The sequence below is a fragment of the Ascaphus truei genome, chromosome 9, assembly GCF_040206685.1.
Source record: "Ascaphus truei isolate aAscTru1 chromosome 9, aAscTru1.hap1, whole genome shotgun sequence".
NCBI lineage: Eukaryota > Metazoa > Chordata > Amphibia > Anura > Ascaphidae > Ascaphus > Ascaphus truei.
The window spans coordinates 43488258-43513242 of record NC_134491.1 but is presented as its reverse complement, the minus strand read 5'-3'; the positions used below and the strand labels follow the sequence as shown (position 1 = coordinate 43513242).

The 24985-nt window shown below is 46.7% G+C and overlaps 1 protein-coding gene across 5 annotated transcripts in view; it reads right to left on the bottom strand.

Annotated features, from left to right (window-relative positions):
• Positions 1-24985, bottom strand: part of TTC7B (tetratricopeptide repeat domain 7B) — a 132177-nt gene that overhangs the window by 50108 nt on the left and 57084 nt on the right. For 4 of the 5 annotated variants that reach the window (XM_075614550.1, XM_075614554.1, XM_075614551.1 and 1 more), the window contains 7 exons: positions 24681-24744; positions 21494-21631; positions 14692-14775; positions 13438-13542; positions 10641-10758; positions 8574-8631; positions 5243-5315 (listed from right to left, as the gene is read on the bottom strand). In XM_075614550.1, coding sequence (XP_075470665.1) covers positions 5243-5315; positions 8574-8631; positions 10641-10758; positions 13438-13542; positions 14692-14775; positions 21494-21631; positions 24681-24744 — 640 coding nt within the window. The remainder of the gene's footprint in view (positions 1-5242; positions 5316-8573; positions 8632-10640; positions 10759-13437; positions 13543-14691; positions 14776-21493; positions 21632-24680; positions 24745-24985) is intronic. The other variant, XM_075614552.1, reaches the window with a different exon arrangement.

Here is a 24985-nt window from a genome sequence, read left to right as displayed (position 1 = left end):
GAAGCAGTAGTGTTACACGGGGACAGCCTGCTGTACTAGTAGGAAGCAGTAGTGTTATACAGGGGCAGCCTGCGGTACTAGTAGGAAGCAGTAGTGTTATACAGGGGCAGCCTGCGGTACTAGTAGGAAGCAGTAGTGTTACACAGGGGCAGCCTGCGGTACTAGTAGGAAGCAGTAGTGTTACACAGGGGCAGACTGCGGTACTAGTAGGAAGCAGTAGTGTTACACAGGGGCAGCCTGCGGTACTAGTAGGAAGCAGTAGTGTTACACAGGGGCAGCCTGCGGTACTAGTAGGAAGCAGTAGTGTTACACAGGGGCAGCCTGCGGTACTAGTAGGAAGCAGTAGTGTTATACAGGGGCAGCCTGCGGTACTAGTAGGAAGCAGTAGTGTTACACAGGGGCAGCCTGCGGTACTAGTAGGAAGCAGTAGTGTTACACGGGGGCAGCCTGCGGTACTAGTAGGAAGCAGTAGTGTTACACGGGGGCAGCCTGCGGTACTAGTAGGAAGCAGTAGTGTTACACAGGGGCAGCCTGCGGTACTAGTAGGAAGCAGTAGTGTTACACAGGGGCAGCCTGCAGTACTAGTAGGAAGCAGTAGTGTTACACAGGGGCAGCCTGCGGTACTAGTAGGAAGCAGTAGTGTTACACGGGGGCAGCCTGCGGTACTAGTAGGATGCAGTAGTGTTACACAGGGGCAGCCTGCGGTACTAGTAGGAAGCAGTAGTGTTACACGGGCAGCCTGCGGTACTAGTAGGAAGCAGTAGTGTTACACAGGGGCAGCCTGCGGTACTAGTAGGAAGCAGTAGTGTTACACAGGGGCAGCCTGCGGTACTAGTAGGAAGCAGTAGTGTTACACAGGGGCAGCCTGCGGTACTAGTAGGAAGCAGTAGTGTTACACGGGGGCAGCCTGCGGTACTAGTAGGAAGCAGTAGTGTTACACGGGGGCAGCCTGCGGTACTAGTAGGAAGCAGTAGTGTTACACAGGGGCAGCCTGCGGTACTAGTAGGAAGCAGTAGTGTTACACAGGGGCAGCCTGCGGTACTAGTAGGAAGCAGTAGTGTTACACGGGGGCAGCCTGCGGTACTAGTAGGAAGCAGTAGTGTTACACAGGGGCAGCCTGCGGTACTAGTAGGAAGCAGTAGTGTTACACGGGGGCAGCCTGCGGTACTAGTAGGAAGCAGTAGTGTTACACGGGGGCAGCCTGCGGTACTAGTAGGAAGCAGTAGTGTTACACAGGGGCAGCCTGCTGTACTAGTAGGAAGCAGTAGTGTTACACGGGGGCAGCCTGCGGTACTAGTAGGAAGCAGTAGTGTTACACAGGGGCAGCCTGCGGTACTAGTAGGAAGCAGTAGTGTTACACAGGGGCAGCCTGCGGTACTAGTAGGAAGCAGTAGTGTTACACAGGGGCAGCCTGCGGTACTAGTAGGAAGCAGTAGTGTTACACGGGGGCAGCCTGCGGTACTAGTAGGAAGCAGTAGTGTTACACGGGGGCAGCCTGCGGTACTAGTAGGAAGCAGTAGTGTTACACGGGGGCAGCCTGCGGTACTAGTAGGAAGCAGTAGTGTTACACAGGGGCAGCCTGCGGTACTAGTAGGAAGCAGTAGTGTTACACGGGCAGCCTGCGGTACTAGTAGGAAGCAGTAGTGTTACACAGGGGCAGCCTGCGGTACTAGTAGGAAGCAGTAGTGTTACACAGGGGCAGCCTGCGGTACTAGTAGGAAGCAGTAGTGTTACACGGGGACAGCCTGCTGTACTAGTAGGAAGCAGTAGTGTTATACAGGGGCAGCCTGCGGTACTAGTAGGAAGCAGTAGTGTTACACTGGGGCAGCCTGCGGTACTAGTAGGAAGCAGCAGTGTTACACAGGGGCAGCATGCGGTACTAGTAGGAAGCAGTAGTGTTATACAGGGGCAGCCTGCTGTACTAGTAGGAAGCAGTAGTGTTACACGGGGACAGCCTGCTGTACTAGTAGGAAGCAGTAGTGTTACACAGGGGCAGCCTGCGTTACTAGTAGGAAGCAGTAGTGTTACACGGGGACAGCCTGCTGTACTAGTAGGAAGCAGTAGTGTTATACAGGGGCAGCCTGCGGTACTAGTAGGAAGCAGTAGTGTTACACAGGGGCAGCCTGCTGTACTAGTAGGAAGCAGTAGTGTTATACAGGGGCAGCCTGCGGTACTAGTAGGAAGCAGTAGTGTTACACAGGGGCAGCCTGCGTTACTAGTAGGAAGCAGTAGTGTTACACGGGGACAGCCTGCTGTACTAGTAGGAAGCAGTAGTGTTACACAGGGGCAGCCTGCGTTACTAGTAGGAAGCAGTAGTGTTACACGGGGACAGCCTGCTGTACTAGTAGGAAGCAGTAGTGTTATACAGGGGCAGCCTGCGGTACTAGTAGGAAGCAGTAGTGTTACACAGGGGCAGCCTGCGGTACTAGTAGGAAGCAGTAGTGCAAGCTGCCATTGGCTACGCTGAATGCTGGGCTGTTTCAGCACAGCTCATCCTGATACATATAATTAGGAAAATCTTTTCTATCCACACATTCTTGAGGGTGATATAAAATGGAATGTGCTGCCTTTCAGTAGGGTCCTTATCCCGGAGAGCTTACAATCTAATTCTGGTGCGTGGGGCATAAGACCCCTCTGGCAACTACCTGCCGCCAGTGATGCAGTGGGTGCAAGACCAGTGTTTCCCCAAAGTATTAATTGCCTTTCAGGTTAATCCTCTTTTTAAATGCACTAAACTTCTATTCTTTAAAGCCGTGGCCAGCTGCCTCATGTGGAGTATTTTGAGGCATCGAGCGTTTTTGTGCGTTTGAGGGAGATTATTAATGAGCCAGTGTGGCCTGGATACGTAATAATGGAGAAGACGTTGGATGTGATCACCTCTTTATTATTAGGGGCATTTTGACTGTAGGGATTTAATTGCTAGCCATCCATCACCCCCGTCACCTTCAGTAAGAAGCAGGTTTGCAGCTGACCAATCAATATCAGTAAGCACCAGTGCCCCCAGATTCCTGTGTTTGAAACCTGGTAATCCTACTCTGAGTTTATATGTTGCACAGTAAATTGTGTAATACAGCATTTTTTTGTCGATCTGCCAATTAAAAACAGATACTGTAACTGAAACCCCAAAACAATATAAAATTCCTAACAAAATGTGATTGTGGAGACTTTTTATTTGCAGTATTCACCGTGCTATCTTCTTTATTATATATTTGTGAAAGCACTGTATGCCTGTCTGCATCTTCCTGTGTCCCTAGGGGAAATCTCATTGGTCCCTTGGGCTGCCCGCCCCCACACCTCTCATTGGCCTGAGGCGGAGTGACGACACACACACACACACACACACACACACACACACACACACACACACACACACACACACACACACACACACACACACACACACACACACACACACACACACACACACACACACACACACACACACACACACACTCTGTTGCTTGGCCTGACTCTCCCCCGTCAGTTGGACCGCAGCTCACCTTCCACACCCACATCCCCAGCCGCACCATCACCCTCACCGTGCGCCGCTCCCGGAGAGGGGAAGCGCGGCCCTCCTGCTCAGCAGCAAACTCCAGGCTCCTCCCCCCTCGCTCACAACGAGGAAAAGCGCGGCGCAGCCCGGGCCTCCTGCCCTCCCCCTCACGTGCGCCGGCTCCCGGAGAGGGGAAGCGTGGCCCTCCTGCTCAGCAGCAAACTCCAGGCTCCTCCCCCCTCGCTCACAACGAGGAAAAGCACGGCGCGGCCCGGGCCTCCTGCACTCCCCCTCACGTGCGCCGGCTCCCGGAGAGGGGAAGCGCGGCCCTCCTGCTCAGCAGCAAACTCCAGGCTCCTCCCCCCTCGCTCACAACGAGGAACGGAGGGGAAGCGTGGCGCGGCCCGGGCCTCCTGCACTCCCCCTCACGTGCGCCGGCTCCCGGACGGAGGGGAAGCGCGGCGCGGGCCTCCTCCTCATGTGCACCGGCTCCCAGACGGAGGGTAAGCGCGGCGCGGGCCTCCTGCCACTCTTGCCCCCCTCCGCCAGCTTCCCGAACTCACCTCCTGCCCCAGCCAGATGCCACGGGGTCAAGGTAAGTCACCCACCGTCTCCCACCCACCCACGCACTGTCACCCAGTCACCCACACACCCACCCAGTCACCCACACACCCACCCAGTCACCCACACACCCACCCAGTCACTTTCACCCAGTCACCCACCCACTCAGTCACCCACCCACCCACTCACTCACTCAGTCACCCACCCACTCAGTCACCCACCCACCCACCCACTCACTTACCCCACCCACCCACTCACTTAGTCACCCACCCACACACCCACCCAGTCACCCACACACCCACCCACCCAGTCACCCACTTTCACCCAGTCACCCACCCACTCACTCAGTCACCCACCCACTCACTCAGTCACCCACTCACTTACCCACCCACCCACTCACTTAGTCACCCACCCACACACCCACCCAGTCACCCACACACCCACCCACTCAGTCACCCACCCACTCACTCAGTCACCCACCCACTCACTCAGTCACCCACTCACTTACCCACCCACCCACTCACTTAGTCACCCACCCACACACCCACCCAGTCACCCACACACCCACCCACACAGTCACCCACTTTCACCCAGTCACCCACCCACTCACTCAGTCACCCACCCACTCACTCAGTCACCCACTCAGTCACCCACCCACCCACCCACTCACTCAGTCACCCACCCACTCAGTCACCCACCCACTCAGTCACCCACCCATTCAGTCAGTCACCCACCCATTCAGTCACCCACCCATTCAGTCAGTCACCCAGTCACCCACCCATTCAGTCAGTCACCCAGTCACCCGGGGGAAGCCCAACCCTGTCGTCCGCCCCCCCAAAATTACATCCCGGGCAACGCCGGGTCTCTCAGCTAGTTCTTAATATATATGAATAATGGCTTCACTCTTACATTAAAATTGGCATTTTTTTTCTTTTCAGATATATGACGTTAAACCTCTGCCTCCAATGTTCCTAAATAAAACAAATCACAAGAATGGTGCTTACTACATCGTCTCTTCATCATATTTAATAGGAGCCTCACAATCAATACATACAGTACAATGTATTTCCTGAGGGTCGTGATAAAGATGTGTCCTGCCATGGTTTGGGTCTTCTCTCTGTTACCTTATACAGCCCCTGGTTTCCTGCATGCTTTGTAAGAACGAAAGTGTTTGACAGCTGAACTCACCTGTCTGGATATTGCAAACTGCAGAGCCAGGTAAAAAGCTGCCAAGTGATCCGTGGGAGACAGGCTGTGAGCCCTAAGGAAAAGACACCGCCAATTAGTTAGGGCAGAATATGCAACCAAACAAAGATGCATTGAAGGCCTTAGTGCGTGTGTTAAATCTCGGATGCCTCTGCTTTCAGTGCTGACAGACAGACCCTTGAGAGATCGTTCCCCATAACCCTGAAGCTGCTGCTCTTCTTAGTTAAAACGTGGGTGAGTGCCTAGTAATACTATTTTTTACTAGTACTCTGGAACGGTCGGGGGAATTAGGAAAGGAAGTAGGTATGAGTAACTGGCCGCATCAAATAATGTTCTGGGGTTTTTCTTTTATAAACAGAAAACAGTCTACATTGTTGCAAATGTGCAGTAGTGTTCAGTATTGCTTCATATTGCTGCATGTTCATCTTCGGGTAGTTCCTCAAACATTAAATGCCTCTTTAAATGTGCATTTCAGCCAAGTATGACCTATTTTGTAAGTGACCTCAGTGTGATATCCTTTAATGCAGCAATCCCCTCCAAATTGGCTATTTTTAAAAATGTAATGTAATGTAATTAAATACAATAATGTTGCAGCTTTCTACTGGCCGACCCCGGAGCCAGCATGGCCAGGACGGTATTTTTTATCCCGGAGGAAATAATCTTCCCTCTAGGACAAAGTGATATCTTGGGAACCCCAAATCAGCGGGTGAGCTCATTTAAACCTAAAGTAACCCTATTAATTTAATTTGTATGTTCCTTTTTATGAAAAAAATCAGCTAGGAGGGAAAAAACTACAGGTGCGGTAATAGAAACCCCACTACAGGAGTGACCAACTCCAGCCCTCAAGGGCCACGTTTTAAGGATATCCCTGCTTCAGCACAGATGGTGCAGTTGTTGACTGAGCCACTGAGTGAGCTACATGTGCTGAAGCAGGGATATTCTTAAACCTGACCTGTTGGTGGCTCTTGAGGACTGTAGCTGGCCGCCCTGCCCTGGTGTATAGTATTGAGAATATGCCTGTACCCCGAATAGCCGGGGAGCTGTATATGCAAAGACCAGTGTTTATATAAAAACCTGTCTCCAAGGTGTTCAGCAACAACTGAAACGATACAGTAGTTTCTCCATACAAATTACAGATGCAGAACGCCACTCCGCTTGGATGTATAATTTACATGTCAAAATAAACTGAAAAGGTCACATTTAAACTGCTATCAACAAAAAAAACATCTGATTCATATATATGCGAAGTAAACCTGTAATAAAGAGAACACCAAGAAACACAACTCCAAAGCAGACAAGGAAAAAAAGAGATCGGTTCCAAATCCTCCATTTAATGTGTGTGTTTAGTTAGCGATGCTTTATAAAACCGCAAGCTTCTCCCTCCAGGGATTTTATCTCCTCTTATTTCTAAACAGCGGATCTTTGGCTGCAAATCATAGCTCTATTAGGAGACACCAGATTTCAGATATAATTGAATCTTAAATTATTAGTGTCCGCCCCAATATTTTTCACTGGTGAACTAATGAAAACTTGTGACGTCACCGGATACATTCATGCATTGGGTTGCATGTGCATTCCATCTTAGGCCTCGGCCATGCTCCCTGCTGGCGTGCTGAGGCGCAGGGAAAACGGTTGCTTTCCCTGGCCTTGCAGTTGCTTACCGCACGCGCTGTCAGCGGGCCATCAGGGGGCGGGCGCGTCACTATCCGGGGGCGGGCCAGTGACGTCACGGAGCTGGTTCGCCCTCATTGGGCAAACCGCTCACGTGACCGGCCTGTCTCGCCGGCAAGCGGGGGAATTTTAAATTCCCTAAGACCTGATGAGCCCCTACTAAAGCCGATGAGCGCAGATGAGCCCCTACTAAAGCCGCTCTAATTGCGGCTGTAGGGGCTCAGTGGAGAGTGGGAGCGTGCGTCAGTGCGCTTCCTTCAGCAAGCAAGGAACATGGCCGAGGCCTTATCTACCGATGCTGCCTAACTTCTAAGCAAGAAACCTTGCAAGCGGCCATTTTAACCTCCCAAGCTCACCAATGATTATCATTTAATGTTCACATAATTATCTCCAGGACTTGCTGTCTCTGCTAGCAATAACCAGCGCGGTCGTGCAACAGGAGAAATCCGAATTTGGAAAAGAAAAGTGGGGTCAGAAAACCAACAAAACCCTTTAAAGTCTGCGGAGATTACTGCTTTGAAGACCAATGGGAAAAGCTTTCTATTGTCTTTGGAAATTACGTTCTATCTTTTTGCTGCCAGACTGGCCAGCAAAGCATTTCAAAGATCTGTGCTAATGTCCTCTCTGGCAGCAAAAGTTTTAGCATCATAAAAGGTTTCATTTTTGTTTATCCTTTTTCTGCTGAAACTTAGTATCTTGAATATGTGCCATTTTTAAAAAATATATGTAAATTAGTGATTAGCTAAGCTGCAGATCAATCCATTCTCCTGTAATCGATCGCTTGTTTGGGTTATTTAATTCAGTTCTTGCACAGCATTGTGGGCAATGTAGTCCAGCAATATTATGTGCCTGGGCAGTTACTAGATACAATTGGTGCACTGCAAGAGAGAGAAGGGGAAGGGACTGTCACTTTGGAAATGCTTCCTACATTAGAAACATATATTTTTTTAAATGCTACAAGTATTTTCTCATAGTACAGAACTGATTTATTAAAAAAAAAAACACACACATGTAGGATATTGCTTGAACTGCAGCTTTAACCTAGGGGAGGCCAACTCCAGTCCCCAAGTCAAAACCAGGTCTGGTTTTCAGGCTATCCCTGCTTCAGCACAGGTGGCTCAATCAAAGACCGAGCCACCTATGCTGTAGCAGGGATATCCTGAAAACCTGACCTGTTGATATCCATGGAGGACTGGCGTTTTCCACCTCTGCTCTACCCCATATAAAACTCCCCCTAAATTATCGCCATGTCTGCAGAAGGATCTGCGCGGGCCAGGAAAAGCTCACTTCTCAAGATATCAGAAAGGAAACCTCTTCCCCGCACTACAGTTTTTCTGCTACTATTGCAGAACGCTCGTCCCCATCCTGAAGTAATAAGCACTTTCAGGAAGCTGGCAACCCCTCCGGCGGTGCACGTTGCATACATGCTAGGCTGTGATCGGAAAGAAATGTGTCTCATATCGTGTTCAGAGATACAGTAACACGAGCGCTGGGTGGTTTGATTAAAGTGCCCTGTAGCTGGCGAGGCAGAGAGAGATGAGTAGCAGTCTGCAGCATCTCAGATTTTCCGTGCGCAGAACACACAGTCGCCACTCAGCGCAGTCGCAAGATGGAAATAAGGCTCCCCCACCTGTCCACTCACCTCTGAAACGCAAGAAGAGCTTTTCTCTGCAGGTCCTCCTGCTTCCCTCTCAATGAAGCTATAACATACATATTAATCCGTTAGTGTGGTTAAGGCTTCTCCGTGTGCAGGCAATGCTTTGATAACTGATAACAATGAGCGGTGATAACATTAATACATAAGGCAACATGTGACATTGTGCAGTGTTTTACGATGATGTCAGACTTTTGTGCCGTCATAACTTGGGAACTACCGTGCTCGTACATTCCGGACGCATTGCCGTCCCCACGGGTAAAAGTAACAATGGTATTATAATGATACAAAAACAGATACAATTGGACAGTTCTGCACATCCAACACATTAGGCTATTGTGTGTGTGTGTGTGTGTGTGTGTGTGTGTGTGTGTCTGTGTCAGATGTCCTGGGATAAATCAACATGTCAGACACAATCGGATAAAGTGTTAATGCCAATCTGGTGATATCACTTGGGAGAGAGCCAAAAAGTAAGGGATTCAAAGTGAAACCACAGAGGATATCATACTGTGGCAACTGATATATATATATATATATATATATAATTTTTTTTTTTTTTTTAAACAATTAAGACAATAGTAACTACAGGTCGCACTTTCATACCGCCAATCAATAAAACAAAACTCTCTTTATATATATATATATATATATATATATATATATATATATATATATATATATATATATATATATATATATATATATATATATATATATATATTACAGTGGTTGACAAATCACCAAAAAAATCTACTCGCCACACAAAAAAATCTACTCGCCACCTAGTACCAAAGTGTGCTGCTGGGGCCAATATTTACTCGGCCGGGGGTTAAATCCACTCGCCCGGGGCGAGCAAATGTATAGGTTTGTCGAACACTATATATATATATATATATATATATATATATATATATATATATATATATATATATGTATAATCTACTTCCCCTATATGTGACATGCAGGATAAATCACACTTAAAGGGAAAGTCCCTCCTAGGACCAGTGACATGTGACATGTTTAAGCAGTCCCATCTGGGTGATTGATTTCCCATTTTACACAAATCTGGCACGATAAGTATTTTTTAATCACGTTAGTTTGTAAACACGCGAAGCTAAAACTTGGGAGGGATTGGATTTATTCTGACGTTACGGTTTAACAAGTGCTATGCGAGATTGCACCTTTAACAATACCAGCTCATATTCACTGAGACTACTTCATAGACAGAGTTAGAAAACAAACACGAGTGGTGGGGCTCTCCAAATGCCAACCATGCCACCTACTGCCTCATACTGCAACCAACCACGCCACCTACTGCAGTCAACCATGCCACCTACTGCCTCATACTGCAACCAACCACGCCACCTACTGCAGTCAACCATGCCACCTACTGCCTCATACTGCAACCAACCACGCCACCTACTGCAGTCAACCATGCCACCTACTGCCTCATACTGCAACCAACCACGCCACCTACTGCAACCAACCTCGCCACCTACTGCAGTCAACCATTCCACCTACTGCCTCATACTGCAACCAACCACGCCACCTACTGCAGCCAACCACGCCACCTACTGCAACCAACCACGCCACCTACTGCAACCAACCACGCCACCTACTGAAACCAACCACGCCACCTACTGCAACCAACCACGCCACCTACTGCAACCAACCACGCCAACTACTGCAGCCAACCATGCCACCTACTGCCTCATACTGCAACCAACCACGCCACCTACTGCAGCCAACCATGCCACCTACTTCCTAATACTGCAACCAACCACGCCTCCTACTGCAGCCAACCATGCCACCTACTGCCTCATACTGCAACCAACCACACACCTACTGCAGCCAACCATGCCACCTACTGCCTCATACTGCAACCAACCACGCCACCTACTGCCTCATACTGCAACCAACCATGCCACCTACTGCCTCATACTGCAACCAACCACGCCACCTACTGCAACCAACCACACCAATAACTGCCTCACACTGCAGCCACAAGACCCCTTCCTCCTTGCACCAGCAACTTCAGGCAGGATTAGTTCTTACCATCAGTAGCTTGTAAACTGTATGTAAGTCCTAATGCCAGGTAGCCTTTGGCTTTAAATTCTGAGCTCTTGTCTCCAACATCAACAACCATTTTTGCAAATCTCTCTGCTTCCTCCATCTGAAAATGTTAAACATGGAGTCATCTTAATAACGACAGATCTTTGTGATTGGTACAAAGATCTAAAATAGACATCAAGGAAGGAAATGCTCATGCACCCACTGGAATCCCAATTACTATTCACCCCATTATTGCATTTCTACCTAGGTTTCTACCCATCAGACACTGCAATAAGAGGCAACAATACAGTTGTGTGGTGATATAATTCAAAGGCCATTAGGTTTACTATGGTGAACAATTTCTGAAGTGTTAACCATTAGGATTATATACACACACACACACACACACACACACACACACACACACACACACACACACACACACACACACACACACACACACACACACACACACACACACACACACACACACACAAAGCCCTAAAGTAGTACATGTAAAATGACTCCTATGTATTGTACATATTTATTTTAAGGGTCATATTGCCTAATACAGGATGAGGATGTTTTGATGCAAGACAAATGGACACACAGCAAGCAATGCCCGACTTCTCATGCAAACAGCAACTTCCGCGTATTGTACGTAAGTGTTGCGTTCTGCTACCAGAAAAACAGGACACCACATTTTAGTTGTTAATAACAAATAATTATGTGCCATAAAATAATCACCCAACATATCTCTGTGTACAGATCATCTTGAGACCTCGTCGATCCACTGCTGGATGAAGTCTCCCCAAAGATGTTCTAGGTTCTGCGGTTCCAGCCTCTCTATTCCACGCTGCCCCAACACATTTTCTGATCTCATCCTCCCATCTTACTTTTGGTTGTCGTCTTGGTCTTTTAGTTTCCCTTGGAATCCAGTTGAATAACTTCCTGACATGTCCGGCACACTTAATATCTTCACCCTTGTGATGATGCAAGTCATTCTTTTTCCTGTCTCTTGCGGTAATACCCAGCATGCATCCCTCCATACTTCCAGTTGTCTGACGTTTCTGCATTATCTTCACATTTAGGGTCCGTGTTTCACATCCATACGTGAGCCCGGACCGAATAGACTGGCCGAAAACTTTCCTCTTGAGGCGCAGAGCCTGGTTCCTTTGAAAGATTGTCTTGTTTCTGCCAAATGCCTCCAGCCCATCTTCATTCTGTTGATTTCATTCACAGTTCCCATCCATTGTTACTCGCCGGCCATGGTAGACATAGTCTTTGATTTCTTCTAGTTCTATTCCATTTATTTCGGTGTTTGCAGAGGTGACACATTTGTTGAACATCCCGTTGGTCTCACTGAGAGTCACATGGAGGCGACATTCTTACGCGCTTCAGCAGGTTCTCCCATTTGTTGCTGGGGGTCTTCTGGACTTGAGGCAAAAATAACAATGTCACCTGCAAATCGTAGGTGCCAAATATTCTCCGTTGATTTTGATTCCTTTTTCTTCCTAATCCAATGTCTCGAACAATTCTTCAAGCGCTGCTGTGAAAAGCTTTGGTGACACGGTGTCTCCCTGCCGCACTCCCTTGCTGATCCTGGTGACACGGTGTCTCCCTGCCGCACTCCCTTGCTGATCCTGGTGACATGGGCTCCCTGCCGCACTCCCTTGCTGATCCTGGTGACATGGGCTCCCTGCCGCACTCCCTTGCTGATCCTGGTGACATGGTGTCTCCCTGCCGCACTCCCTTGCTGATCCTGGTGACACGGTGTCTCCCTGCCGCACTCCCTTGCTGATCCTGGTGACACGGTGCCTCCCTGCCGCACTCCCTTGCTGATCCTGGTGACACAGTGTCTTCCCTTGCTGATCCTGGTGACATGGGCTCCCTGCCGCACTCCCTTGCTGATCCTGGTGACACGGTGTCTCCCTGCCGCACTCCCTTGCTGATCCTGGTGACACGGTGTCTCCCTTGCTGATCCTGGTGGCATGGTGTCTACCTGCCGCACTCCCTTGCTGATCCTGGTGACACGGTGTCTCCCTGCTGCACTCCCTTGCTGATCCTGGTGACACGGTGTCTCCCTGCTGCACTCCCTTGCTGATCCTGGTGACACGGTGTCTCCCTTGCTGATCCTGGTGGCATGGTGTCTCCCTGCCGCACTCCCTTGCTGATCCTGGTGACACGGTGTCTCCCTGCCGCACTCCCTTGCTGATCCTGGTGACACGGTGTCTCCCTGCTGCACTCCCTTGCTGATCCTGGTGACACGGTGTCTCCCTGCTGCACTCCCTTGCTGATCCTGGTGACACGGTGTCTCCCTTGCTGATCCTGGTGGCATGGTGCCTCCCTGCCGCACTCCCTTGCTGATCCTGGTGACACGGTGTCTCCCTGCTGCACTCCCTTGCTGATCCTGGTGACACGGTGTCTCCCTGCTGCACTCCCTTGCTGATCCTGGGAACACGGTGTCTCCCTTGCTGATCCTGGTGACACGGTGTCTCCCTTGCTGATCCTGGTGGCATGGTGTCTCCCTGCCGCACTCCCTTGCTGATCCTTGTGACACGGTGTCTCCCTGCTGCACTCCCTTGCTGATCCTGGTGACACGGTGTCTCCCTGCTGCACTCCCTTGCTGATCCTGGTGACACGGTGTCTCCCTGCCACACTCCCTTGTTGATCCTTATCTTGCTTGTATCTTCATGTAATCTAATGGCATATATATCCGTATATGTACATTTCACAGTACACCCGCCCCCTATATGCTATTGTACATACCAGTTTCTCTATTAGTTCTAGTTGAACTTACCCAGTGTAAGGATCCCATGCATAACTTGGCAGCAAGAAGTGCAATAGTGGCATCCTCTGGTTTTAACCGTATACATTCTCTTAAAACCTTTACAGCTCGAGCAGACTGCATGGGTAAAAAAAAGGTGTCTAATATGAGCCACGTATAACCCTGCACATTCTGTCTGAGGTGTACGTTCTGTACGTGTGTGTTACGTTCTATGCAATTTAACTGGCTTGTTTCAAAGCAAAACAGCACATATAACACATATCAAAATTCTTAGCAGCAGAAAACAGTTTACATGAACTTTAAGATCAACACAGGCAGAAAATCATTCTAAATAACTAATAGCCAGAAGCCTGTGCATATTCAAAAGACAAACAATCGCATGCAGTGATGAAAACTACCCGCACTTTGGCCCTTTTTAGGATGTACTGAATGTCCTTCATCACTATTTCTGCTTAGCACCCTATTCCTGTTCTGCCGGTGGGCTCTGAACAGTTATCAATTGTGTCTTAAATAATTACGTAGTTTGACCGTTATAAAATGTCTCAAATGCTCCAACGCAGGGGGGCGCGGCCAATGCAGGGGGCGCTCCAATGCAGGGGGCGCTCCAATGCAGGGGGGCGCTCCAATGCAGAGGGGCGCTCCAATGCAGAGGGGCGCTCCAATGCAGGGGGGCTCTCCATTGCAGGGGGGCGCTCCAATGCAGGGGGGCGCTCCATTGCAGGGGGGCGCAAGATTTTTCAGGCGGGCGCGGTGGTTGCCCCGGCCCTGCACTCTTTCCCCAGGGCATTTAAACTAATGCCGGGGGATCGCGTGAGGCCTCTGCAACTTCACTTACCTTGTCTACGGCTCACGTGACCCCGCGGCGTCATTTGACGCCGGAGACAAGGTAAGGGAGGGGGGTACAGGCGCGAGCAGGCAGGGAAGCAGGCATGGAGGCGCAGCAGGGAAAGGTTGCGCAGCCCTGCTCTAATGTGAGGAGTTGAATGCTAAACTGTAACTATGTAACTATGAATGCTAAACTGTAACTATGTAACTATGAATGCTAAACTGTAACTATGTAACTATGAATGCTAAACTGTAACTATGTAACTATGAATGCTAACCTGTAACTATGTAACTATGAATGCTAAACTGTAACTATGTAACTATGAATGCTAAACTGTAACTATGTAACTATGTAACTATGAATGCTAAACTGATGCGGCTGTAACAAGTTCAGTGAAAGAAAATGAGGGAAGTGAGTATCAGCGAGATGAAAAGAATCACCTTTCCTGCGGCCATCAGAGACAGGGCGAACTGGTACCAAAGGTGGAACTCCTCGAAAGCAAACTTCATGGCTCTCTCCAAGCACTGGTGCAAAGACAAAGGAAACAGGGATCTTTAGAAATGCGACCGTACTCCATCTCTGACATTCATTGCAATCTCTAGACCAACGATTCCAAACGGGGGGCTCGGAACCCCTCAGTGCTAGGGAGGCGTCTGCAAGGGGTTTATTTTCTAGTAGGGGGTGTTCAATGTAATAAAGATTGGGAACCATTGCTCTAGACTAAACATTGACAGCCTGCTGTCCCTCACCGAGACTCTCAAGGCCTCTCCCGGTCTAAGTTCTTTCAAAACTAAAGTGGTCTCACATTTTAATCTGGTCTGTAACTGCTACATACGCCCATAATATATATTATCTCTTACTGTGCATGCAATGTCTATATACATAATGTATTGTCACCATAACTCTGTGCCCAGGACATACGAGAAAACGGGAAGTAACGCTCAATGTATTACTTCCTGGTAACACATTTTGTAAATAAATACATAGTTATTCTCTTTTATAGTTGGCTGAGGTTAGTCAGCCTTTCTATAATGGTGCCGCATATTAATTCCTATGGAAGCAGTAAGGGGGTACTTAGATTTTCACACATGGCTTCTCCATTTTGGCTTTATTTTTGTTAAATAAATCATGACACGGTGTAATATGTCATGTGTTGTTGCTCATCTGAGGTTGTATTTACCAAACTTTAAGACCTGCTAAGGAACAGATGATTGTTATATGTCCTGAAATGTAAAACCATAGAATTCAAAGAGGGTGTACTTTCCTTTTCACACAATTGTATATACATATATACACATACATACATATGTATGTAGGGCTTATTTCCCAAATGTTTAAAATTATGAGTGGAATTGAAACGCACACAAGGTTACGTTCACAAAGGAATACAGAAAACCTTAATTTTGCCATTTTGTTCTGACTTTTTCTCGTTACATGGGAAGAATTTGATGGAGAGGGAATATGGGAATATTTCCCTCTGTTCTGTAACAGTGAACACAGCTCTTAAACCTCGGTCATTAAAATTCCACAGCAATGCATGCCAGTACCCTCTAGGGCAAAGCGAACAGCTGTGAAATTCATGCCAAAACACAATATATTATTAAAGAAAACTAAAGTTAATTGTAGCTCCTGCTTGATGTGTTTTGTCTTCACCCCTTTAGGATTAAAATTGGAGTTAAATGTAATCTGTAGCTTTGAGCAAGCATGACACATTGGCATCAAATCTGCCCTTTTATTTCCTTCCATAAACTAAACGTGTGTGTAATTAGCAAGTCCCATCTTATCACTTTGCCTATATGCAAAATAAAGTTGCAGGATCACTTAACTATCTGTTTCCATTGCAGATCTGCCCGTGAATGTACCGTCCTGTTAGAAAGAACATGGCAAGATGTATGCCCCACTTGCACCTCTGGGGTGAGCACAGGTCCTTGGGACTCCATTAAGTACCAAAACAGAGAGGAGGAGACTGGTCTGCTCGGACATGCCACTTTCTCTGCCCGAATCGGACTATTTGTGCATGTTTTGCACTCTGGCAGCAGGGCGATGCGGACGCTGAAACCGTTACATAAAAACAACTCAGAAATACTTTCCCAGCAAAACTGTGAAACGGACACATTCTGCCCCGGCCTCTGCTCGATTTCATTCGCTGGGGCAGACGTAGAACGCTGCAGCGTCTCTTTTACCACTTTCCGTTTCAAAAAGTCATGCCAACCAGATGTTAAACACCTCTTACTATTGTATGTATGTCTATTTATATAGCGCCATTAATGTACATAGCGCTTCACAGCAGTAATACACGTGACAATCATACACATAACATAATACAAATAACAGATCATGGGAAGACATCAAAATTAACATTTAGGAAGAGGAGTCCCTGCTCCGAAGAGCTTACAATCTAATTGGTAGGTAGGAAGAACGTACAGAGACAGTGGGAGGGCGTTCTGGTAAGTGCGTCTGAGGGAGCCAAGCTTTATGTATCAGGTGTATAGTATTAGCCATGGAGCTGCTCATATGCTTCTTTAAGCAAGTGTGTCTTAAGGTGGGTCTTAAAGGTGGATAGAGAGGTCGCTAGTCGGGTAATGAGGGGAAGGGCATTCCAGAGGTGTGGGCAGTCAGTGAGAAAGGTTTAAGGCGAGAGAGGGCTTTAGATACAAAAGGGGGTAGAGAGAAGACATCCTTGAGCGGAACACAAGAGTCGGGATGGTGCATTGCGAGAAATTAGGGCTGAGAGGTAAGGAGGAGCAGAAGAGTGTAAAGCTTTAAAAGTGAGGAGGAGAATTGAGTGTGAGATGCGGGATTTGATAGGAAGCCAGGAGAGGGATTTCAGCAGGGGAGACGTTGAGACAAATTTAGGAAAGAGCTGAGTGATTCTGGCAGCATCGTTTAGGATAGGTTGTAGGGGAGACAGGTGAGAGGCAGGAAGGCCGGACAGCAGGAGGTTACTGTAATCAAGACGGGGGAGAATTGTATTTATTTGATTTATAAAATGTTTTATCAGTTTTCAAGTATGTCCTGGGCATACAGTTAAGATGAGAAACAATACATGGTTACAAATACAGTTACATAAGTGAACAGGGTATACATTTTGTACAAGACATAGCTGGCACAGTTAGAGATAATACATGTTATAGGCGTATATAACTGTTAGAGACCAGATTAAAATGTGAGACAGCTTTAGTTTTGAAAGAACTGAGACTGGTGGCGGCTGTGAGAGTCTCCGGGAGATTGTTCCAGTTTTGGGGTGCACGGTAAGAGGAGGAGGAGCGGCCGGATACTTTGCTGGACCATGAACAGTTTTTTGGAGTCAGATATCAGATGATAAGTGCTGTATGTGGTAGGGGTGAGGAGCTTGTTCAGATAGATGGGTAGCTTGCCCAGAAACTATTTGAAGGTAAGACAGGAAAGATGAACTTTGCGCCTAGACTCGAGTGATGACCAGTCTAGTTCTTTGAGCATTTCGCATTGATGTGTGTTGCATTGGAGGATAAAACGGCATATTGAATTGTAGAGGGCATCAAGTTTGCCAGGAGTGTTTGGGGTGTCGCGCTGTATACTATGTCAGGACATACTTGAAAACGAGAGGTAACTCTCAATGTATTACTTCCTGGTAAAATATTTTATAAATAAAATAAATAAATAAATGTCCCCATAGTCGATAATTGGTATTAGCATCTGCTGTGCGATACGCTTTCTGACCAGCAGACCTAGGGAGGATTTGATCCTGTAAAATACACCTATACACATAGGTTTTGGATGTCAGGGTATCAATGTGCATCCCGAATGTTAAATGGGAGTCAAACCATATGCCCAAGTATTTAAAACTAGTAACAGGAGTTAGGGTGGTGTTAGTGTTGGTTCTGATCTGGAGCTCAGTCACTGGAAGCTTTAAAAATTTAGCCTTGGTCCCAAATACCGTTGTTACAGTCTTGGCAGTGTTTAAAAACAGTTTGTTTTGGGAAATCCAATTTTCAAGTCTCGAAAAGTCAGATTGAAGTATGTGTTCAAGGTTGGAGAGGCTATGGCTGTGTGCATATGATTGTGTCATCTGCATATATGTGTATTGAAGCTCCCTTACAAGCTGTAGGAAGATCATTGATGAACACTGAGAAGAGTAGGGGCCCCAGAACAGAGCCTTGCAGGACACCACTAGGTGATATCCAAGGGGTTGGAGTTGGAGACTTAGATAGAGAATGAGGGCCTGTGTCAGAGTTTTAGCAGTCGAGCAACAGAGGAAAGGGCGTATCTTTGTTATATTGCGGAGGAAAAAGCATCAGGTTTTAGATACGTTTTGAATGTGAGAGGAGAATGTATTCTTCTGTAGGTGCGGAAATAAAGGGATCACCCTTTTCTTTGTAATCAGGAATGCCACAGAAAATGCCACTTCTCTAAAAGCATGTCAGAAGTACTGAAAAATATATACCCAAGTTACATTTTGCATGATAGTACAAATTACTTTTTACTTTCAACAACAAAAAATACACTCATTTGTATGGTATCATTTAGAGAGTAAAAAACAAAACAAAAGGCCTCTGTAACCCACATTAATTCCATCAGATAATCCTCCTGGCGTGGAGAGAATCACCATGTAAACAGCGAGGTTTGAGCAACATCACAGGTTCCTTTAATGTGCTTGCCACGTTCCTTTAATGTGCTTGCCACGTTCCTTTAATGTGCTTGCCACGTTCCTTTAATGTGCTTGCCACGTTCCTTTAATGTGCTTGCCACGTTCCTTAATTAGCTGCGCACACCAACTTGTTACCATTATTACATGCCAGTTGGACTCATTGTTAAAGAGGGCTTGGTTAATATCCACTCAATGAGGATGACCGTTTAGGGACAACGTGGTTAATTAAACTGTCTTCTTTTACAACTTGGGGGTCACCACAAAATCAATCTAAGTAAAGGGCTGACAGCCAGTCCCGAAATCCGGTGCATCAAAATACCACACTCTGAATATCAGCAATAAGTCCACAAAGCACTTACGCCGTGCGAAAAGCGTTAGAGGATTTGCAAGTACCCTAACTGTATGGATTTTATTCAATAAACGGCTATTTTGGTCACTTTGTCCACCGTTGGTATTTTGCTGTGCACCGGCTTATCCTATTTGAATATTTCCCTTCACCACAAAATCAAAGCTGCACCCCCGACCTCACAAATTAAACTGAAATCACCAAGTAAACGACTTATCCGTGCTATGATAGGTGAGGAAATGTTGACGCGCTATTCGTGTGAGCAGCACACCCACGCTACGCTTCTTTTAATCATGGCACAAATCTTCGAGGGGAAGGATTTCCCATCCTATGGCAGGGGTGCTCAAGTCCTCAAGACCCCCAAACAGGTCAGGTTTTCAGGCTATTCCTGCTTCAGCACAGGTGGCTCAATCAGTGTTTCAGTCTTTGACTGAGCCACTGATTGAACCACCTGTGCTGAAGCAGGGATATCCTTAAAACCTGACCTGTTACGGAAGCTTGAAAACCGGAGTTGAGAACCGCTGTCCTATAGAATGAAGACGCGATGCCCTCTCTGTGCTGGTATATGGGACGTTACAGCTGACGCAACATTTCACATGGGATGCATTGTTTCTGCTCATTAGCAGATCATAAGGTTTCGTGGCAAATAAACTTTTAATGGCTCTATCAATATGAGCAGAGCTTCCGGAGATACAAGACATCCAAATGGACCTCAAAACCATCTCCAGAGCCACGATAGGGGTACAAAGGGGCGAGTACCTGTGAGGTCACCCACAACTTTAATCTCATTCCTTGTCTGCTGTCAGCGTCTATGTACCCATGTTACCCATGCTAATCAGAAGCTGCATGCTCTCTTATTTGGCGTCAGGCGACACGCGGTGGGGATGTCTCCAAACCAGGTCTTTCCACCACCAACCGCAGGTGGAATGAACGCTCTGCATTCTTGTTACTGAGTCATTGTGTGAGATCAGCTTCAAACCAACATGTCTCTGTTACCTTAATGATATCACTGATAACAAGGCGAGCCGTTAAGGTCATACCTCTTTAGTGGGACATGCAGAAGTGTCCACCCTACAAGCTGACAGATATAACTGGGCCCTACATCAGCTAACAGAACTGTAAGGGTCTAAGTGATTGGAAATTAGAGACGATGTGACGTTGCAATGCACTAATACAATGTAACACAGAATCGGCCCCGTTTTCCTGATACTGTTCTCCAGATATTGGTGACACTTTCCCCCCGCCTCCCCCTACCGCCCCCCCAGCAAATTGTTCCGAACCAATGGTGTCACTAAGATGTCAAAACAAGCCATGGAAAACTTTTGTTCTCCACCCCTGTGAATACTGCGCTCTGTACCGCCACACTAACCCCACGGGGACTCAGCACGCTGACTCACTGCAAGTATTTTCAGCAACAGATAAAGGTCCCGGGAGGTCGGGCTCCAATGCGGTTTGCTTTATGTCTGAGGCCGAAAGCTCCAGAGTTAGCAATGTATACATGTTATACTGCTTAAGAGTGAGAGATCGTGGGAGAGTAAGAGTGATCGGGCGAGAGAGATGGAGAGACCAGTACATGCAAACATCATGAAATGAAAAAGAAAAACAATAAAATCAACAATGTCTGTCATATGGCAAACATTAAAAAAATCTGTGCTACCAAGGGACGCGTGTACAGTCAGACTAGGAGACCCCAGTAAAGACGCACGTACAGTCAGACTAGAAGACCCCAGTACAGACGCATGTACAGTCAGACTAGGAGACCCAGTACAGACGCATGTACAGTCAGACTAGAAGACCCCAGTACAGACGCATGTACAGTCAGACTAGGAGACCCAGTACAGACGCATGTACAGTCAGAGACAGGGAGACCCCAGTACAGACGCATGTACAGTCAGACTAGGAGACCCCAGTACAGACACATGTACAGTCAGACTAGGAGACCCCAGTACAGACACATGTACAGTCAGACTAGGAGACCCCAGTACAGACACATGTACAGTCAGACTAGAAGACCCCAGTACAGACGCATGTACAGTCAGACTAGGAGACCCCAGTACAGACACATGTACAGTCAGACTAGGAGACCCCAGTACAGACACATGTACAGTCAGAGAATGGGAGACCCCAGTACAGACGCATGTACAGTCAGAGACAGGGAGACCCCAGTACAGACGCATGTACAGTCAGAGACAGGGAGACCCCAGTACAGACACATGTCACAACGGGACACATCTATATTGTTGTAAAAACTGCTGGATTCCTGACATACCTCAGAGAGCATCTCATACTGTCCTCTTCTCCCCAGGGCGATGGTCAGCAGGTCATACACCACAGAAGCGCTCTGCAGGCTGATAATACGATCGTTTTTGTGTTCTGGGATTCTGCTTAGGACTGCATCCCTATTGGCCTAAAACAAAATCCAACAGATAAGAAGAAGTGCCCACCCAAGGTTAGCTCCCCTTTACTGAACTCATAGGCAAGCCCCTCAGACATAGCCCTGAACTAGCTGGGTTTTTAAGTTAAAAGCCTTTCAAGCTCTGTTCCAGAATAAACCCGCCCTGTAACTATTCCAGCGCGCAACACAAGAGATACCCCGCTACAGCTAATTAAGCCTGGAGATGCAGGAGTGTGCTAGTGTATGAATTGGGTCCTAGTCCTAATTTTACCATCCTGGGCTGTACCTATTACTTCACCCACTGGGCTATCTGTATGCACCTCTACACTGGCATCGGCACTGATATTACACTAATGATCAGTACAGACGCAGGAGTGTGCGATCAATTTATCAAGACATTTGTTTAAATAGCTATCTTAGCCTGTTTTGAGCACTTCTCCACTGCCATCAGCGCTGATATGACCAACACGATCAGCACTGATGCAGGAGCGTGCCACCTATCAAGCCTTCAATTGGATTCTCACTCTGACTCAAACTAGCTACTCTGCTATCTTGATGTACCTCTGCACTAGCATCGGCACTATCATAGTAGACATTAGTAGAGCAGATGCAGGAGTGTGCCAGTGTATGAGCCTGATCCATATATAAGAGAAGCTATCTTGGACTGTTTTAAGCACTTTTCCATTGACATCAGCATTGATATCACATTATATGATCAACTCAGATGCAGGAAAGTACCATCTACTATACTCATATATCAGATAGCAATATTCGACTATTTATCTATTGTGCTGCCCGAGTACAACTGTGTACTCACATCTGCATTCAGGGACTTGGATGATCATTGCAGATGTCAAATATATGGGCTGCAGTTTCAATGTGGACTGCGAATAAAATGGATGCTCCAGATTAATTGCAGTGATCTCATAGACGCACCTCCCTACACACATCCACGCTGATAGAGTGCTACTGATCAGCGCAGATGTAGGAGCCATGCTGTCCCTCTGTACAGTCCGTGCATTATTGGTTAAGATAAATCATTGTTTTGTGTCCACATGCACTACTATTTATATTAGCTCTGATATTATTTACCAGACCAGTGTGGACGCAGGTGTGTGCTTCTATATATACTGATAGTCAACTACTATAGTCCACAGTGCTGCGACCTGTGGGGTCTGTCTTGTACAGTGCGTTTCAAGCAGGGAGAACAGAGATATCTGTACTATATTTCTCCTAAATAAACCCACTAGGGGTTGCTTTCTGTATCATTAGAACCTGTTTTTGATAGACTTACAGTCATCAAATTCATACCATTGCATGATCGTGAGCACTTATATTGCACTCAAACTACGATCATAGTCACTACACCAGTGTAGTCTTTTAATACCCTTTATTGTATATTCATTGGTTGACATTAAAAATATTTTCCTGTTTCCTGTTCTTGTGTATCCAGCTATTCCAGCTCCTCGGCACTGCCAGGGGTCTCCCAACGCTTCCTGTTACCTGCTGGCTGGAAGGAAAGCTGGACAAAGGGCTTACATTTCTTTTAGTCTGACTTTGCCAACATTGTGACGTGAGAATGCACTGCTAGAGCAACATGTAGCTTGGGCTAAATACAGAGTTCCTGCTATGGTTTCCAGCCCGCAAATCCGTACGCTTCAATTGGTTCCCATCAAGGTTCCTACAAACTATAGGAGTCTGCAACGTTACAACCTGAAATAATTTCCAAGTTATGTGAAACTTGAGGACATGAGATGGAAGTATGACGGGGATGCATTAAAACCAGTCCTTCTCACCCACTCAGAACGCTCACTTTTTGTCGTTAAGTGTAGAAGCAGATCTCAGAGAAGTAAGAAACAGGAGGAGTTTAGTCCAAAAATATATTCTTACTAACATTTAGACCTTTTAGCTCTAGTGGGAAACCCAAGACAGCAAACATTCACAGAACTGAAGTTCTCGTTTTGTAGATGTATAGAATATGAAGATCTCGTTTTGTAAATGTATAGAATACGGATTAATAAGAATAGGAAAAGATGCTGTTTGTCACGTTTTCCACAAGACCATTTCTTCCAGTGAGGCATAAAGCAGCAAGATCGCCAAGTGAACACATGGGGTTATTTTTAGACACAAAAACACAAAAGAGAAACACCTACGCAGCAGGAATTGAGCGAGAATTGTTTTTAGAATTAATCCCCTTTTTACATACATGGCTAAAGTCGCCAAGCACAGTGTGAAAAACAGCCAAAATCCCATCACAACGACAAAAATAGAGACCCAGGTGTTATTATTAGGTAATACCATAACACATATTTCTTATACGACGGAATATCTCAAATGTTGTAGTTATACATACAAGCACTTGCTTGTGTGTGTGTGTGTATGTATGTGAGTATGTGTGTGTGTGTGTGTGTGTGCGTATGTGTGTATATATATGTGTGCGTGTGCGTATGTATGTGAGTATGTATGTGAGTATGTGTGTGTGTATGTATGTGTGTGCGTATGTATGTTTGTGTATATATGTGTATATGTATATGTATGTGTGCGCGTATGTATGTGTATGTGTGTATATGTATGTGTGCATGTGCGTATGTATGTGAGTATGTGTGTGTGTATGTGTGTGCGTATGTATGTATGTGTATGTGTGTGTATATATATATATATATATATATATATATATATATATATATATATATATATATATATATATATATATATACACAGTGGTTGACAAATCACCAAAAAATCTACTCGCCACCTAGTACCAAACGTGTGCTGCTTGGGCCAATATTTACTCGCCCGGGGGTTAAATCCACTCGCCCGGGGCGAGCAAATGTATAGGTTTGTCGAACACTGTATATATATATGTATATGTTGTATATGTATGTGATACCATTGACCTAGAACCTCTGTTGCTTGGGAACTTGGGAGAGACCTGTAATCCCCTCCCGGCAATAGAACGAGACTGTAAGCGCCATGCAGTGGGGACTCCTACCTGCAAATGTTATATACAGCGCTACATACAATAGTGGTGTTATACAAGGAGAGGTATATTATTACTTACCATCGACTCACTGATGAGCAGCAGTAAGAGCGCCTCTTCTGTATTCTCATGTGGACAGAAAATACTGTGCAGAAAGAAAATGAAGCTGAAGTTACGGTCCCTCCCAGAAAAGCTCACACAATGACTCCAGGACACGGGCTTCTCTCACTGATCATACTGCTGGTACCGAGACGCAGCGACATGGTAACGATTACCTCTCTCTCATGCTAGCGGGCAACTGTGGGGTATTAGAGCATACAGAAGAAAGGTGAGTCAATGTTTAAAGCCCAGAAAGGGATCCAGATCCAGTCTTTAATGCAGCAATC